Source organism: Balaenoptera borealis (genome assembly GCF_965194805.1).
Source record: "Balaenoptera borealis genome assembly, chromosome: 5".
Classification (NCBI taxonomy): domain Eukaryota; kingdom Metazoa; phylum Chordata; class Mammalia; order Artiodactyla; family Balaenopteridae; genus Balaenoptera; species Balaenoptera borealis.
In genome coordinates this window covers 2,191,340-2,209,856 of record NC_138862.1, presented here as the reverse complement: position 1 = coordinate 2,209,856, position 18,517 = coordinate 2,191,340, and the positions used below count along the sequence as shown (strand labels likewise).

Genomic DNA, 18,517 nt, shown 5'->3' with positions numbered 1-18,517 from the left:
CTGAACTCTTTTCTTGCCCATAGCATCATAAACATTTTAGTGAGGTAAGGGAACTTTAATGACTGTCCAGTCTGAGGGTTCTCACCTTTTTTGTTTCAGTGACCTCTTTACACGGAAAAATGCACATATGCACATACAAAATGTTACACATAATTTCAGAGGATTCATAGGCACCCCCATTCCCTGGTTAAGAACTAAGTGGATGGTCTAATTCCATCTTGTAAATGAGGAAGGTGGGTCTGGAAGTGGTTCGATGACCTGTAGGTAACATAGCTAGGCACAGAATCAGATCCTCCCAGCCAGGCCGCTGTCCTTTCTGTCGTGCTCCACACCAGGGCTCGCAGGGGCTCAGTTACAGAAGACCCAGGGTAGCCGGCGGTAGGGGTAGTTTTCATGTTATAGTAATTTCTGTTTTGTGTTCCCTAGAAAACTAAATAGCTGGCTCAACACTTAGTTTGAAATGACCTTAAGGGGTCTGCACGTTTTTTTTTAAAACCCAAATGAAGAGACACTGTTTTAGTTAATTTCTAAGGAAGAGATGCCTAGCCTAGCTGAGTCACAAACTTGAGAATTTAAGACTTTTTATCAAATTATTTTTTTTCCTTGGACATCTAATCAAGCGTATGAGGAAAAATAACATTTTCAACCTTGAGATGATATTCTTGTGGCTGCCTGTCACCGAGTGGATTTCGATAATCTGCTTTGGCTACTCCTGTGTAGCTGTACAGACTGGGGTGGGCGGGGGCTTTGCTTCATTTAATGGGGCAGGGCCGCCTGTGTTCATGGGTGCCTAGAGAGCTTACTGACTTAGAGATTTTGTCTTGTTACTGGATTGGGGAAAAACATGGGATGTGTATTAGAGTCCAAGCAGTTCAGCCGTGGCGCTTTCAAATTGGGGTCACCCCAGGAGGGACTTTCAGGACGTGCACGGATGTGGGCAGGTGTGGGAAGCCACGGACGGTGGTCGGAGCCAGCCTGTTCAGTGCTGGGCCCAGCCGGTCACAAACTATCTTTTTCAAATTCTTTTTCTTGCCTTAGACAGTTGACTAGTCAGTCAACTGCCAGGCTGCAGAGAGCAGAGGGAGCGTCGGGGGGCCTGTGGCCCTGCAGGAAGGAGCAGGGTGCCGCCCACACTTCTTTCTCCTCCCCTCCAGGCCTTCTGGAAGCTGGAAGGCAGGGCGCCCGGGGACGGGGTACACTCAGCTCCCAGGCAGGCGGCCGGGACAGCCAGTGTGGAGCGGATGCCACTAGCATCTTTGCCCGCCGCGTGTGGGGACGGTGTCCTACTCACTTGCTGTGCGGTGGGTCCCCTGGCTTGGCCTGTGTCCCGAGTTCTGTAGAAGTCGCTGGAACGGGTCAGTTTTTACCCTCTTGGCTGGAAAGAGAACTGAGTGAGTGGTGGCGGGCGGCGTGAGCCGGGGCGGGGGCAGCGGCCGGGACGCCTGTCCTCCAGGGCGGCTGCTGCTGGGCCTGGGTGCTCCCTGCAGCTCCCGCCCCGGCTGGCGCTCTTCCCTTTCCCCAGCGAGCGGGTGGTCGCTCCCTGCGTGAAGGCGCTCCCCCCGCTCTTGGCGCTTGTCTGCTGCTGCTGCAGAGCGAGCTGGGTGCTGAAGTCGGGGAGGGAGCCGCACTGTGGTCCCCTCCTCCCCGAGGACACGGCTTCCCGTTCCCTGTCCCCCTCGTGCTGTGTGACCGTGCCCCGCTTGGTGTCCCCTGGTGTCAGGGCAGCAGACGGGGCGGCCGGGCCCGTTGAGGTGCCTCAGCCACCGTCGCTGGTCCCGGCGGGCGCCTGGCATGCCCCGGGCGCAGCGCTCCTGTGGGGCCGCCTGTCCTGTCTGCTGTGCTTCAGAGGTGCCTTCCGCTCTCGCCCCAAGCGTGGCTCCTGTCCTGAGTCAGGCACCCTTCGTGAGGGGCAAGCTGCAGGGCGACAGTGCAGCTCGGAGGCCAGCAGCGTGGGCCCCGAGCAGCCCACCTGCACGGGACGCCCCCCGCCTTCCCGCTCGGCCCTGTGGATGGGCGCCCAGCAGTGGCTGCCTGTGGGTCGGGGACCCACGAGGTGATGTGAGTTCAGGGTGGTCAGCCCGTTGTCATCCTTCAGGCAAGTGAGGACACTCCTTACTGGCGTCTTCTTGGCTCTTTCTTTGAAAAGATGACACTGCAGAGGGCATGCAGGACTTCACACACAGAATTCTTCTCTCAACTTTCTCAACTGAGATTCTTTCTCTAGGTAGTTTGGGGGCAGGGGGTTGTTACAGCTTAAGCTTTGCAGTTGGCAGTTAACCCGAAAAGTTTATTCTTAGAGTTTCTTTAAATTTTTATGGAAACAATGAAAATTCAAGACTCAGAATTGTTTACTTTTTCTGTACATTTGATTGTACCCTCCAAACTAGACTCATTTCCTGTGTCTGGCTAGCTTTCTGGTGACTATTGTTCACAGTCACGTCCACGGCCAGAGGCCGGCATGGAGCCTTGGGTTCTGCTGCACAGGGCCTGGCGGAGCCGCGCGGGCACAGAGGCCAGGGCGTCAGGCAACGCGCAGGCTGAGCCGGTACGTGGTTCTTCTAGGGTTAGGCCACGCTTGTTCATCCTCTTAAAGCCAAAAGCCTAAGTATTGCAGCCGTCTTGTGCATTTCTCATTGTAGCATTTCTTCTGCAGAAAATGCTGTGTGTGTTTGCTCTTGTGGCTTGTAAATCATGCCCTGGTAACTTCCTGGTTGGCTTATCAGTTGATTTAAAGTATCTTCTCTGAGTAGGAGGCACTGTGGTGGCCAGATGCCAGCTCCGGGGGGGGGGGGGGGCCTGGAGTCACACCCCAGGGGTGCTACCTAAGGCCTGGGGCCAGCTCCCCGATTGCAAATGTGTGAACATGGAAATTGTACCTACCCCGTACAGCTGCTGGGGTCAAGGAGTAACACCCGGAAAGTTATGTCAGTTCTGTGTGAGCTCCAGTGACTCCATTACAGAGTATTTCTTTTTTGTCTACAACGTTTAAAAGATTTCCTCCCCTTTACCAAAAGTTGAGTATATTTTCTGTATAAATTTGGAAAATACAGACAAATATACAGAAGAAAATGTCATTGCTTATTCTAAAGCAAGAGGTTCCCTTTTTGGTCTGTGGCCTTTCTGTCTGGAGAAGAGCTGCTGTTTGTTTAATTGGTCCTGTTTCGGATGTTTGGATTGTTCAGCAGTGTCTGCAGTTGCAGGAGTGTGTATCCTTGTATGTCATCTTTATGCAGTGCATTCATACAAGTAGAATGGCCAGTTCAAGGATGCATATGTCTTTAACGCTTTTAGTGTACATCGCCAAATTGCCTTCCAGAAAGATCTTCCCATTTTTAAGTTACACTAGCAGTGCTATTTTCCTGCATCTATGGTAAGAAAGAAAGTAATGTGTGTGTATATTTTAATCTTTACCAGATTGGTAAACGAGAACAATATAAGGAAGATATTTTCTAGAAGGCCGTTTTATTTTTGTCACAATGACTGCCCAGAGGATTTCTGTTTTAATGTGTCCGCCTCAGCTCTGACTTGTCTGTTATCAGCTTCGGTTCTGCGTATGTTCACAGGCAGGGCGGGCCAAGAGGGATCAGCACTCTTCAGGGTCTAGAGACAGGCCGGTGCCGTGTGTGCGCGGGGCCGTGTGGGGCAGGCCCTCCAGGCTGACCCGGAGGGGGAAGGCGAGCCACCCAGGCCTGCCAGCTGGCATCGCTCTTCCAAGGTCCAGGCCCCGCAGAGGACAAAAGCAGAGGTGTGGCCGAGGAGTGCACCTCGGGGTCGTCGAGTGCTTGCTGTGTACCAGCCACTCTGCTGGGCTCCTCCCCACGTGGATAGGTGGGGGTCGTTGTGTGACCTTGAGCCTTGCGGCCCTGAACTGGGAGAGCAGTAGGGGCGGACAGGAGGAGGTAGCCGTGAAAGGTGTCGACACCGGTGAAAGCCAGTGGTTCCCAGGAAAAGGGAAAAAGCGTTCGAGGGGGAACTGCCCAGTACCGTTCAAGAAACAGTTGATTACCTGCTGGGCACTGTGGTAAACACGGTGGTGAGGGAGAGGGCCCGCAAACGCGCAAGAAATGGGTCCCACCTACCCTCAAGAGACCCGCAGCGGGGCGCGCGGGGCCAGCAGGTGAGCAGGCCGGCAGCGCCCGGGGCCGCCAGGCCGTGAGAGCGGGATGTCCGGGAGGTGTCGGGGTGCCAAGCAGGGAGGGGCAGCTTGCGTGGGCGCGTCGCAGCGCCTGACTTGTGCCGGGGAAGGTCTGCAGAGGTGGTCTTGTGTGAGCTAGGTTTTAAAAGATTCATTCATTCGGCAGTTATTCGTTGAGCACCTGTTTTGTGCCAAGCAAGCATTTATTCTAGGCACTGTGTTTTTAGCAGAGAGCAAGACAGACCAACCCCTGCCCTGTGGAGGAGCTTTGGTTTTCACGGGCTGAGTCAGGATCCACAGGTGGACGTGGCTTGGGTGGCAGGTGCAGAGAGAGTAGAGTGCGTTTCAGGCAGATAAAATTCACTGTTATTTAAAGAACTCTAAAGGAGCTTAGTCTTGCTAGAACTTAAGGGGTGAGGCAGGGCTTGGAGGTGAGGCTCCAGAGGTACTGGAAGCCAGGTTTTGAAAGTGTACGTCATCTGGAGGGTTGGATTTTATTCTGTAGCTGTTGGGAAGCCCTTGTTGGGTTTGAAGCTGGGGTGCCGTGCAAGGTGTTAGGACCTGGAGGTGGAGGTGGAGAGAAGCGAAGGGTTAGGAGGAGGCGTGGAGAAGAGTCCGAGGTGCAGCGGAGTCCGAGGAGAAGCTGAGGCCTGAGCCCAGGCGCTGGGGTAGAGTCTGAGTACATGAGGTAAAACTTATTCAATGAATACACGGTTCCGAGTCAGCTGAGTCTCACACCAGCCACGAGTGATTATTATTTTATGAAAGATAAAACAACAAAGCTTCTGCAAGATAATATGGGAGAGCATCTTTACGTCCTTGAGGTTACCAGGTGGTTCTTAAACAGGACACGAAGGCACTGGCCAGAAGGGAAGTGCATGGAAGTCAGAGCTGCTCTTCATCAGTCAGCACCACGGGGGGGGGGGTGACGGGGTGACGGGGTGACGGGGTGATGGTGACGGTGACGGGGTGACGGGGTGACGGGGGTGACGGGGTGACGGGAGTGACGGGGTGACGGGGGTGACGGGGTGACGGTGACGGGGTGACGGGGTGACGGGGTGACGGTGACGGGGGTGACGGGGTGACGGGGTGACGGGGTGACGGGGGTGACTGACGGGGTGACGGGGGTGACTGACGGGGGTGACGGGGGTGACGGGGGGTGACGGGGGGTGACGGGGTGACTGACAGGGGTGACGGGGGGTGACGGGGGTGACTGACGGGGGTGACTGACGGGGGTGACGGGGGTGACTGACGGGGGTGACGGGGGTGACGGGGGTGACGGGGGGTGGCGGGGGGTGACGGGCCGCAAGCTGTGCGGTCAGGAAGGGCTCTTACCCAGGGTATGGGAGGAGCTCCTACAGACCAGCTTAAAAGACTGACAATAGAAAATAGGCAAATGAAGCTATCCAGATGGCCAGTAGGCATATGAAAAGGTGCTCAATCTCATTAATTATAGTGAAATGCAAACTACCACCACAGTGAAGCCCCCCCAGTGGCTGAAGTAGAAAGACCTGACAAGTGTTAGTGACGGGGGAGGAGCCGGAATTCCCTCCTTGACGAGGAGAGTGGGAGTTGGCGCCACAACTTTGGAAAACGGTTCGGCGGTGTCTGCTGGAGCCAAACCTGCGCGTGCCCTGTGAGCCGGCAGTCTCCCCCACGTCTGCACGGGAGGGTGTTCACAGGTGTCCAGGAGACAGTGCCGGGATGCTCGTGGTGGCGTCATTCGTGGCTGCTAGAACCGGAAATAACCCAAATGTCCATCACGTACGAGGGAAACGGTGACTGCCGTCTGTTCAGACAGCAGACTGGCGTCTGGCAGTGGGAACGAATGAACCTGGAGTCTCATGAACGTAAAGTTTAGCTGGAGTGGTCAGACGCCGAAGAATACCTGCCTGTTGATTTCGTGTACAGGTGCAAGAGGAAGCACAGATGTTGTGTCGGGAAGCGTGTGGCGGCCGCGGCCCTCCAGCGGGGCGGCCCCGTCAGGGTTCACGTTAGGATGCTGGGTTTTTCAGTATTTGGGTTATATTAAAAAAGGTAGTTTTAGCAAAAGAGAATGAAAAGAATGCCTTTAATCATATGCTTGGAAAATGGTAAAGCGGCTCTTGCCGTTACCAGTAACACTGATAGCAGAAGAAGAGAGAGGCTCGGAGAAAACTAAAGGGTGCATGTTAAGGAGTCAGTTTTAAAAAGTCTGTTGTTCACGAAGGAAGTTGTCCAGAGGGACCCGGAGCCCACGGAAAGGCGCCCGCACCCTTCCTGTTAGGGCGTGTGAGCTGTGAGACGCCGCAGGGTTCCGGCCGGGGCTTGGCCCTCGCGCGGGGGCAGGGCTTGCTCTTTGCCAGGTGCAGGCAACGTGGGTGCTGGGGTGGGCGGCCTTCAAAGGGACACGGGCTGCTGCCATCTGTAGACGTGTGGCTCCTGGGTGAGAACCTTGTGGGCCGTTGGCACCCCTCGTGTGTTTGTTGGAGTGCGTGCGCCCACCTCGGCTGTGCGCCCTGCGGAGCTCGCCCAGTTCGATTGTGGGGAGGCACGTGCTCTGTCCAGGGTCCCCGAGCTGCATCCTACCGACCAGCGCTCTGTGCGTCCCTTTGAGGGTGCTCCACTCTGGGCAAGGGAGTCAGTTGTACCACTTTATGGAAGTTGCTTCTGGTCATGTAATTTTTTTTCTGTACTGATTTTTTTCAAAGGATCTAAGCAGTTTGTCTCATTTTTCAAAGACTGGGTAATTTAGCGTTTGTAGGAACGTTAGATAGCATCCTCTGTTCTCTCCGGTTGGTGCCACGTCCTTTTGCTTGTGCTCAGGGTGTGTTGAGGGAGTCCTTCTTACATGAGTCAGTTTCATCAGCTTATGCGGCTCTTCCCTTGTCACCTGATGCAGCAGCACCTCTTACTTTCCCACTTTGAATAGGACTAATTAGCGTCTCACCAAAGCTAGGACACCAGTTGTAAGATACCTCATGATATTAGTGCCACCAAGAAGACAGTCTACTCTGCCAAGTGTGAGTGTTAAGATGCCCTTGACTGTGAGGCATTCCTATGTCAAAAACACTGAAACGCAGAAAAAAAGTCCATCTGAGAATCAATCACATATGGTAGATGCTTTTGAATTTCTGATGACATTTTATTGTATCTCTAAGCAACAGGTGCTCTTTTTTACAAACATAATTACACCTAAAAAATTAATAGCAATTTCTAAATATCATCCAATATTTACTTAATGTTTAGATTTCTAGCGTTGAATGTGATCTTCTGAAATGTGATCAAGTGGTCATCTGAGGTCTTAGCTTCCCACCTTCACCTTATATGCTCTTTAAACTGAGAGGTGACCAGTGTTCAAACGTAGACTAAGTGATGACAGTCGGCCTTTTTGTAGGCTTCTTTTGTTAATAAGCTTTTAAAGTACATTATTGCAAGTTATATCCCTGCCAAGTCACTCAGTATCATCAGAAATATGACACCAAATAGAGTATCTGGACACAGATCACTCCTTTCCTCCCGTAGGTGGACTGCTGTACAGGTCCCGTTTCTCTTTGCTGTAGTTTTGCAGAGACTGGGTAGCTGCTTGGAGGGGCAAAGGAGGGCGAGCGGGCGCAGGTGCTTCCCCCAGCGCTCTCCTCACGCGCCCGCGCCTGTGCCCCCAGGTCTCCGTGCCACCCGGTGCCCTGGATTGCTGGGTGTTCCTGAGCTGCTTGGAGGTGCTGCAGAGGATAGAAGGGTGTTGCGACCGTGCACAGATAGACTCAAACATCGCCCACACCGTGGGTCTGTGGAGCTACGCCACAGAGAAGGTAACTGCCCCAGTTCAGATGTGAGCCTCGGCCGAGGCTCTTCCTGCGGGGCTGGGGGACGGAGTTAGCTGTTTGGAGAAGTGCTGCTCACTTAGTCCCTGCACAGGCGGCTCTGGCTACTTCAGGGTGCGTCTGGAGCAGCGTGGATGCAGTCGTTCCCTGCCGGTATCACTGTATCAGGCAGACATCAGACACCCCCTGCGCTCGTGCTAAAGGCATGCTAAAGGCGGGCTTCTGCTCCAGGAATGGGTGGGGGGACGAAGCAGGGTGAGCGTGCAGCCAGGTGCAGAAGTGCAGAAAATGACAGTAGTCCCGAGCGTGCATCAGGAAGGCCTGCCGCGGGAGGGGTTGAGGTGGGGCAGGCGCAGTGGGAGACCTTGCAAGCTTGGGAGAGCGTGGTGAACAGCACAGGCTGGGAATGACCAGCGTCAGAGCCACTCTGAGGATGATTACGTAGAAGGTTTGAGTTTGCAATGATCCCAGTAAGATATATTTTCATATCCAGATGAGAATCATTTGGATAGGAAAGCTAAATTTCTTCTAGTATTTAGATGGTTTTAACTTTATATTTAAATTTGTAAATTCTCTGCTGACTCTTACGGCAAATTAATTGAAATTTGGGGTTTATCTCAACAGCTAAAGTCCTTGGGCTATCTGTGTGGACTTGTGTCAGAGCAGGGACCTAACTCAGAAGACCTCAACAGGACGGTTGATCTTTTGGCGGGCTTGGGAGCTGAACGGCCTGAAACAGGTACTTTTTGAGATGTGCCCGTACACGTGGTGGAAAGCAACGAGAATGTCGGCTGTAACTGGCACATATAATTTGGGTTCCGTGATATAATTACTCACCATTTGGGAAATTACACTCGTTATTAGCTGACCAGATTAATACATAGGATATTTTACCTTTTAATAGCATAAAGAAATGTCAGAAATAGTTTAAGAAATTGTGGGACTTGCCTGGCGGTCTGGTGGTTAGGACTCTGCGCTTCCACTGCAGGGGGCGCGGGTTCCATCCGTGGTCAGGGAACTGAGATCCCACACGCTGTGCGGTGTGGCCAAAGAAAAAAAAAAGAAAAAAAGAAATTGTAACGATTCTTAAAAATGTGTCTTGAGTTTCTTGTAGGCTTAAATGAGCTGATCATGACTTTTTACAGCTCACGGTGAAGTTTAAATGCACCAATCTTCCTCTGAATTACAGATGATTATTTTTCTAACGATATGGCCCGACAAATCCTTTTATTGAGTAAATTACCCCTAGGTAGTAAAGCACTTTGAAAGGAACGTTACTAATTCTTTTAGGTACGAACACAGTGATGAGTATGATTTAGCAAAACTGTTGCTGAAGTAGAGCATACCTAATGGCCTGAGAGGCCTCTTGCTGGATTGAATCAGTTTGTCAGGGAAAATGCGTTATGTGTATATTACACTGTTTCCATCTGAGACCACATCAGATCATTTCGGAAGTAATTTAATTCATTGTAGGATTTGTAACACATACTTAAAAAATTCTAGTCTCTATTAAAGATAAAAGTATTACTTGAAAGGTTTAGACTATTTCATGAGTATATTAATTAGACAAGAATGTAAGTGATAACGTAGTTTCAGTCGGCGTGGGCTGTTTGTGATTTCCATAAGCATCAGACAAAGTCCTTTAGCTGTGACATGTGAGGTGGAGTGTAAGCTCACATGACTGGACACGGTGAAGATGAATAAGGGCTCTTACTTCCTTCTGTTTAAGCCAACGCTGCTCAGAGTCCGTACAAGAAGCTCAAAGAAGCGTTATCATCAGTAGAAGCTTTTGAAAAACACTACTTAGTAAGTATTACAAATCCTCCCTGTCTACCCATGGCAGAAAGCCCGCCTCTACTAGACTTTACTACTTTGTGACCTCTTGAGTTGGGAATGAGCTGGTATTTGGAACCTCCTTCTTGTTGGCCTTTGAAGTTTCTGTGGTACCCTAGGGAGTTGTGCATGAAACCTGGAATAGTTGGTTTATTAGTATCCATGGTGCCATAATTAGGCATAAAAGCATCTTTAGGTATTTATAATTTTGTTCACAATGGTATTGCTCATTCAGTAGAACAGAAATTGTAAGAAAGGATAGTGAATGGTTTTCTGTGTACAAAGGAACAATTTGAACCTGAACAGAGCTATTGTACTTGATTTTAAAGGACTTAAATTTGGACAGCCTTAGAAAGCAGTGCAGTAGAAGCTCGGTGGACCGTCTGCCTTCCCGAGTCACGGTTAATTCAACAGCATTTGACAGTAGTCTATAATACTGTCTCTGTCATCCAAAATGTGAGAAAGATATTAAAAATGTTACCCACAGATGGAAAATACTTCGAAAAAAACTATTCTGTGCCTGCTGAGTTCACGTTTCTTTTATTATTATGCTTTATAGTTTATGTACAAGTTAATGACTTTGTATAAATCACTATTACATAAAAACTCAAATAACACAAAAAGAGATACAAAGTAAAAAATTATCTTTTATTAATAAGGAAGTCTTTTGCTTCAGCCTTGGGTAAATAAATGTAGGATTTGTCTAACATTAAAGATAAAGTATAGAATTATTTGGTTCTTTGCTTTTCCGCAGGACTTGTCCCATGCCACCATTGAAATGTATACGAGTATTGGGAGAATTCGATCCGCTAAGTTCGTTGGAAAGGATCTGGCGGAGTTTTACATGTAATTGATTTTGAACTTTTCTTTGAATTTCAGACATCTCACGTGTAGTAAGAGGTTTGTTATGTAGGAGTTAATATGAAGTGTACATAACTTTGTAGAACAAAAAATGTAAACTGTTAACCAATCATCATTTCTTAAGAGAATTTCTTTGAAAACCAGAGTGAGTTCAGCTTATTACCCTTAATAATTGTTACTGATCTTTGTGTTTCCTTCATTTAATTAATTTAATGAACTTACATGTAAATATTATATACGTGTAGATAATATATATACTATTATATGCAATACATAGTATGTGTTCTGTAGCATTTTCTCTAGTTGCTGTTAAGTGCCTCCTCAGAGGATTGAAAGCCTCGAGGTCAGTGACGTGAAGCACGTGATGTGTCAGGTCCGTGAGAGAGGGCTGAGCCGTGAGTGCTTGTGAGCTGGGGTGTGCAAACACTGTGAGCATTTCTAGTCTGGCTCCAGCTTTGGAGTGGATTCCAGAGAAAAGACTAAAAACGTGGCATATTTCTCACGTGTTTGATAAAGAACCCCTGCTGCCAGTGTAACTGCTAGTTCAAAGCACTGGGAAGAGATACAGATTATGAGGGAAAAGATGTTTACATTTTCTCAAAAGAAATGTGTGTTTGAAATGGTATCTTGAAATCTATAGTTAGTCATTTCGTTAGATGAAACAAGAAAGAATAATTTACTTTAACTGATTGCAGGGCTCCGAAGGGATTTGTAGATCATCTAAGTGAACTTCCTAGTGTTTCAGGTGTGATTGGAGCAGGGAGTCAGTTGCACAGCTGAGTAATGCTGGAGCTGGAGGTCGGCTCTCCTGAGTCTCCAGCTAGTGTATCTCATGACTGAATCAGTAGCCATGTCCTCAGGTGCTGTGAGCTGAGGCTTGGAGCTGCAGTGGGGTGATGCTGGCCTGCTAACTGGAGACTTGGGTCCTGGTTCTGGCCTGACCATGGACTAGCCAGGTGACCCTCGGCCTGGGTCTCCGGGGACTGGATGACAGATGGTCTCCCTTCCGGTGTAAGTGTAAGAATCTTTGGCTGGAGATAGTAACTGAAGAAGTATATAGAAGGTTCTGACCCCTTTAAAAAATGGGGGAGGACTTCCCTGGTGGCGCAGTGGTTAAGAATCCGTCTGCCAATGCAGGGGACACGGGTTCGAGCCCTGGTCTGGGAAGATCCCACATGCCGCGGAGCAGCTAAGCCCGTGCGCCACAACTACTGAGCCTGTGCTCTAGAGCCCGCGAGCCACAACTACTGAGCCTGCGCTCTAGAGCCCATGAGCCACAACTACTGAGCCCGCGAGCCACAACTACTGAAGCCTGCGCACCTAGAGCCCGTGCTCCACAACAAGAGAAGCCACCGCAATGAGAAGCCCGTGCACCGCAACGAAGAACAGCCCCCGTTCGCCACAACTAGAGAAAGCCCACGCACAACAACGAAGCCTCAATGCAGCCAAAAATAAATAAATTTATTTTTAAAATTAAATAAATAAAATAAAATAAAAAATGGGGGAGGGGACCATAAAAGTCTAGAGAAACCGACACATGTAATTGATAGGTTTAAAATTTGTTTGAGAATTTGGGAACTCTCCTTGCTTCCGAGGTAAGCCTGGGATGTTGCCCCAGGATGCTTAGAGAGCGAGTGCTTGTTCGGTGCTGGCCTTCGCCCCGTGAAGTCAGTAACCCCAGCCCTCCGGGAAAGGCCAGGGCATCCACGCTGTCACTGGAGCTCTGGCACGCTCTCATTAATTGGGGTTTAAACTTTGTTATATTCTGAACGTCTCGAGGGTTTACATTTGGGTGATAAGTGTTGATATTTAAATTCCTCATAGTTCTCTGTAAATCTTCGAAACCTGCTCATTGCTTTTGCCTGAGTGTCCGACTTGAGTCAAGCTCCCCTGTCGGCTGGCCTGTGTAGACCCTCTGTGCTGGCCTGTCTTCAGCAGGTAGTGTGGCCCCGAGCCCAGGTTTCGAAGCTTCCTCCATAACTAGTTGTGTGCCTGTAGACAGAGCCTTCCGCTTTCTTCACGCTTGGTGTTCTTATGTCAGCTTAAAATCGTGAATGGTGCCCTCACGTTCTTATCCAGAGATTCAACTCTGAAGGCTCTTTGGCTGGTGTAGGATGCTGGGCAAACAGCGTGTGTGGGATTCTCAGCCTGAGCGCATTTCTCTGGTCCTGTTAGGTGTTCCTGATTTCTTGTTCTTTCTCGTATGGGGGGTGGTCAGAGAAGGACTGTCTGCAGGTGGCACCAGTTTCATGGTGTGGGGTTGTCACGGGTGGAGAGCAGGCCATGAAAGGTTATGTCTGAGTTTGTTGATTATCACGACCCATAATGAAAGCTTCTGTTTGTTGATTTGCAAGGAGGAAGAAGTCTCCCCAGAAGGCAGAAATCTATCTTCAAGGAGCCTTGAAGAATTACCTGGCTGAGGGCTGGGCACTGCCTATCACACACACAAGGAAGCAACTAGCTGAATGTCAGAAACACCTTGGACAAATTGAAAAGTATCCTTTAAGTTGAATACGTTCATGAAGTAGGAGGATTGCTTTCTCTTTGTACGGCAGCAGTGCCCACCATTGAGGGTTTAATGAGTACCTGATAACTGGGGAGAAAAGCCTGCCTTGACACGCGTACCGTGTTGGATAGAAGCTGGTGCCTGGTCAGCGTATCTGACCTCTGCTTGAGTTCCTAATACCCTAGAGAAAGGGGAACCGCCGTCGGGATGCACCCTCTGGGGACTGGAGGGGCTGTGGGTGCAGCGCCCCAGCGTGCGGTCCTCTGAGGCCCCTTGACTCTGCACTCAGCTACCTTCAGACCAGCAGCCTCCTGGCCAGCGACCGGCACCTGACTGAGAGCGAGCGGGAGCACTTCTGCAGAGAGATTCTCAGCTTCGCCAGCCGGCAGGCAGACAGCCCAGGTAAGGCTTGTTTTCAGACATTACTATGAAAAATTTCAAATGTCACAGAAAAGCAAAAATGATAATACAGCGTGTGTACTCTATACTGACCACCTAGATTCAGCAGTTGTTAACATTTTGCCATGTAGCAAACGTGTGTCTCTATCTTTCTTTTGTCTTTTTGCTGAACTTCAGAGCAGCTCCAGACCCTGGAACAGTGTAGCATCTTCTGAAAACAGAGGTGATCCCCTCACCACCCTGCCCACAGCTGGACAGGGTTCTAAGTCGGGCTACCAAGTTAGCCCCTCTTCAGGTCTCCCCCATTGTCGTGAAAAGTGTTCTTACAAATTATTTTATATGCAAAATAATTGGACTCGACTAGTCCACTCAGGGGTCACACACTGCATTTGATTGTTGTATCTCAGTTCTCCTTTAACTTAGAACAGTCTTTATCTCGTTTTCTTCCTCTTTTCCGGACACTGACCTTTTAAAATACAACAGCTTTATTGAGATAGGATTCACAACGTGCAGTATACGACTCTGTGGCTTTTGGTGTTGTCACAGACACGTGCACCCATCCCACAGTCAGTGTTAGAGCATTTTTATCACCTGAAAGAAACCCCACACTTATTTCCTCCCAACCTCCTACCACCCGCCATCCCCCGCAAGTCCCCGGGAACCACTAATCCACTTTCTGTCTCTGAAGATACGTGTTCTGGATATTTCACATAAATGGAATCATACAATATGTGTTTTGTTGTGACCGGCTTATTTCACTCAGCACAATGTTTTCAGGATTCAACTATGTTGTAGCGTGTGTCAGCATTTCATTCCTTTTTGTGACTGAATAATATTCCATGGTACGGATGGACCACACTGCGTTCATCCCTTCAGCGGTTGTTTGACAACAGGGTTGTACGGCACTGACTTTTTAAAGACATCGAGCCACTTGTCTCATAGACTGTCTCACCGTCTGAAGTTTCTTGAGTATTTCCTTATGGTAATGTCCAACAGCAAGGTAGATCTCAAAGCCTTAGGTTCAGGCTAAATGTTTTGGCAAATATACTTTAAGAATTGCTGTGTAGTAAGATTAAATTTATTGTAATAGTTAGCTTCTCATGTTCAGTTTATCAAGAAGAGTATTTATTTAAAATAGTCACTGTCTTAGCTCGAGCTGCCATGACAAAATGCCACAGACTGGACGCTTCGGCAGCGGGTGTTTATTTTCTCACAGTTCTGGAGACTGACATCTGAGGTCAAGATGCCAGCAGGGTGGGTTTCTGATGAGGCCCCTCTTCCTGGCTTGTCCCTTCATGGCAAGGGGTGGGGGTGTGGTGGAAGAGAGGTGGAGAGAGAGAGACTCAGAGAGAGGGAGGGAGTGGGAAGGGAGGTGCAGGGAGAGATGGGGGAGAAATGGAGAGACTCAGAGAGAGGGAGTGGGGAAGGGAGGTGGGGGGAGAGACGGAGAGGGCTCTCTGGTGCGTCCTCCTACAAGGGCATGCATCCCTCATGACCTCATCAAACCCTAACTGTCTCCCAGAGGGCCCACTGGGGGGTAGGGCTTCCACTTAAGAATTTTGGCGGGACCGCATTCAGTCCATAGCGGTTGCTAACTGCTTGAAAGCCAGTGTTTCCAGAGGTTTTGGCTTCGGGTTGCTGTGGTCGTTGCCTGCTGGGGTGCGCGTCACGCACGTCGAGCCATCTGCATGGGTCTCTCAGGGGCAGCGTGGCACTGATTTGTGTTTTAGAGCCTTTAATTTGCCCAGACTGGTCATTGTAGAGCTGTGTGCTGAATCTGCTGTGTGTGGCACGTGCGTGAGACTGTGCAGTTACGCTTTTCCTGCCAACTTTCCGTGGCGTCTCTGTGAAGAAAATATTCTGTGATTGTCCTCCTTGTGATTTTATGGCATCAGTCTCGGCACCGCCTCCCTTACCGGTCAGTCCAGTGGCCTTGTGGATGTTCTGGACACACCAGTGCTTGTGGAAAGGAAATTGGAGGATGCAGTGGGTTCCCCCGTGATGGCGCCTGTGGGGCTGGGGACCTGCTGCCCTCCTGGCTCCTCACTTCACTGGCTGACCTCACAGGGTGGCACACACCTGGGTTTATCTCCAGATGTACAGGGGATTTGGGCATCTTTACTGGAGAATCTTTATGTGCGTGGGAAGGTGGTGGAATTCCCTGAAACAGCTCTAGGAATTGGACTTTACAAATCTTGTTTTGAAATTGAGGAGTTAGTTGACCTGTATTTCTCTTGGGTTTGCCAAAACAGGAGTTAGAAACGTTAATTTCTTCAGGTGTTATGATTTCCAGGAGTTATCTAGGCATGTGTTTCTGTTCTCTTTTTGACAGAATAACTCTTTTTGGTGTGTGAAGAAGGCACAAGGTTGGGAGGGTCTGAACCATCTCTTTTGCACGTCATTGCTTCCTGCGGGCCCGATAGTGGCCCAGTCCTGCAGTCTCTGTAGCATCTGGAAGTGTGACTTAGGAAGTAAAACATGGTACTGTGTATTTACAGGTCACAAAATAGTACTCCCTATGCATTCTTTTGCACAACTGAGAGATCTCCATTTTACCCCTTCCAATGCCGTGGTCCATGTGGGTGGTGCCTTGTCCGTGGAGATAACCGTGTGCAGTCAGATGCCCGTGCCTGTCCACGTGGAGCAGATTGCCATCAACGTCCACTTCAGCATCGAGAAAAACAACTACCGGAAGACTGCCGAGTGGCTCACCAAGCACAAGACGGCCAATGGGATTGTCAGCTTCCCGGCAGAGACCGCGCCTTTCCCCACATCCCAGAACAGCCTGCCCGCGCTGGAGCTGTGCGAGATGTTCGAGAGAAGTCCTTCCGACAATTCCTTGCACACAACAGGGATTATCTGCAAAAACGTCCACATGCTCCTAAGGAAGCAGGAGAGTGGCGCGTCCCTGGAAGCGCCCTCGGGTGCCGCTCTGGAGGCTGGGGCCCACGTGCTGAAGTGCGCCGCTGTGACCCTGGAGCCAGGGCCCAACACGATCACGTTCAGGACGCAGGTATGTGTTGGGCTGGGGAGTTGGCTTCAAGGGTGGTCGGGAGCGGGTGGCACTTGCGAGAACCCTCTGAAGAAGCTGAGAAGCCAGTAGACGCCTCTGTTCTGTTAACCTGACTTTGACTTTTATCCTTAAAGAAAAACAGACTGATGTTTTTGAAAAAATCTTTTGTACTTATATAATTTTAAGGCAGTTGATAAATTTTGAATGAAGTTCTTGACATAGGTAATTATTTGTGTTCTCACGGGATTTAGTTAGACTTTTTCCCTTTGTATTAGAATACACCCTCATTTGCTAAAATGAGGAAGTTTCAGAGAAGATGGCGCTTTCATGTTAAACTCTCTTTTCCTTTCGTGGCTGCATGGATGGATGTCAAAACAGTTGCTTCTGCCCCGCTGCGATACAGATCTTCCTCCAGTGCAGCGGGTTCTGTTAGTTCCGCTGACCCAAGAGGCCAGTGGAAAGTACAGTTATTTGCCACGTGTGTTTTTAGTCTGGTCTTAGAGCAGGTCTTAAATTTCATGCTCCCTGTCTCCATTAAATACCTTTTCCAGAAGAGAAAGCCACAGATAAAGCTTATTAAATTGAGAATGCATTATTAAGCGTAAAGTCAAACCTAAGCATCAGTTACTCAGAAAATCCTCCATTGAGAGATGCTGAGGGATCTTTTGAACAGCCCGCGTGTAGACGTGTTAGCACAGAGCAGCAGGATAAAGAGGGTAAGAAAAACGGTCACTTCAGAGATTCTGGCTCAGCCTCCCCTTGAGAAGCTCGTCATTGCAGGAACGGGGACACTGGGACGGCTGTGCGAATGCTCGGTTTTGCCCCCAGGCCAAGGAGCCGGGAACCTACACGCTGCGGCAGCTGTGCGCCTCGGTGGGCCCGGTGTGGTTCGTCCTTCCTCACATGTACCCGCTGGTGCAGTACGAAGTGTACTCGCAGGAGCCGCAGCTGCACGTGGAGCCGCTGGCCGGTGAGTGGGCCGCGGGGCTCCGCGGGTTCTGCGCCGCACTTGGCTCCTTTACTCTCAGGCAGCACGTGGAAGGAGGGCTTTCTGCAGCGTCGCGCTTGCGGCCCTCTGTAGCCGTGTCCCTCTGTAAGAGACACTTCGGGGAGCCTCGTGGAGATTTTGCCGGGGAGCTGGCTGTGGCTCTTTTGTTCATCTGAATATTTGCTTTTCTGTAATTGCTGCTTTCATGTTTACTAAACATTAGCTGAGAAAAATGAGCTAAATCTCCGCTGATGTCTGCTGCAGAGAATTTAATAAGTAAATACAATTTCCTGCTTAGAGTTCCATTTCAGAGGCTGAATGCTAGATTAGTTATGGTCTATGCTCTGATCAAAAGTCTTTTCCTTTGAAAGTGTTGATTAACCTTGACACCCCCTTCCCCCCTCCCCCGCCCCCCCCCCCCCCCCCCCCCCCCGCATGGCATTTCAGAAATTCAGTGCTGCTGTCCTTTTTGTTAAGTCCTACAATTAGGAGGAGTTGGTGTAAACAAATTATTGAAGACCACATGGCACTTCAGTAAAACACTAATGAGTGAGTGTCTCTGTGGTTTAGGCTAGAAACAATGTATTTATTTGCTTGCTTCTTCCATTTGGGAAAAAAAAAAATCAAGGAAAGCTTTTTTTTTTCTATTTAATCTCTCTAAACTACCTATTTTTATGCTTTTAAACTTCTCCCCTGGCTACCTGGAAAGGCCCTCGGGTGTGGAACACAGCAGTCTCTCAGTGGTTCTTCCCTCAGAGAACCTCTTGTGAGAAAGGCTGAGCCCTGCGGTGGGAGAGCCTGGGAGGTGCTGGCTCACGCCTCCGCCCTGCCCCGGCCCGCACTCCCTTTCTCACCTCCCGGCTCTCCTCTCTCTCTCCCTCTTGTCTGTTATTCCTTCTCCTTGTGTCTTGTCTCTTGCCTTCTTCCTTCTGCCTTCCCTGGAACCGATTCTTAGAAACCTCAGCCCATTCCCGCCCTC

At 49.8% G+C, this 18,517-nt stretch overlaps 1 protein-coding gene across 6 annotated transcripts in view; it reads left to right on the top strand.

The window, feature by feature from the left end:
• TRAPPC10 (trafficking protein particle complex subunit 10) overlaps positions 1-18,517 on the top strand; it is a 92,689-nt gene that overhangs the window by 52,402 nt on the left and 21,770 nt on the right. For all 6 annotated transcript variants that reach the window (XM_082393489.1, XM_082393492.1, XM_082393491.1 and 3 more), the window contains 8 exons: positions 7,780-7,926; positions 8,563-8,677; positions 9,668-9,744; positions 10,526-10,617; positions 12,987-13,127; positions 13,428-13,540; positions 16,036-16,550; positions 17,379-17,520. In XM_082393489.1, the coding sequence (XP_082249615.1) occupies positions 7,780-7,926; positions 8,563-8,677; positions 9,668-9,744; positions 10,526-10,617; positions 12,987-13,127; positions 13,428-13,540; positions 16,036-16,550; positions 17,379-17,520 (1,342 nt within the window). The remainder of the gene's footprint in view (positions 1-7,779; positions 7,927-8,562; positions 8,678-9,667; positions 9,745-10,525; positions 10,618-12,986; positions 13,128-13,427; positions 13,541-16,035; positions 16,551-17,378; positions 17,521-18,517) is intronic.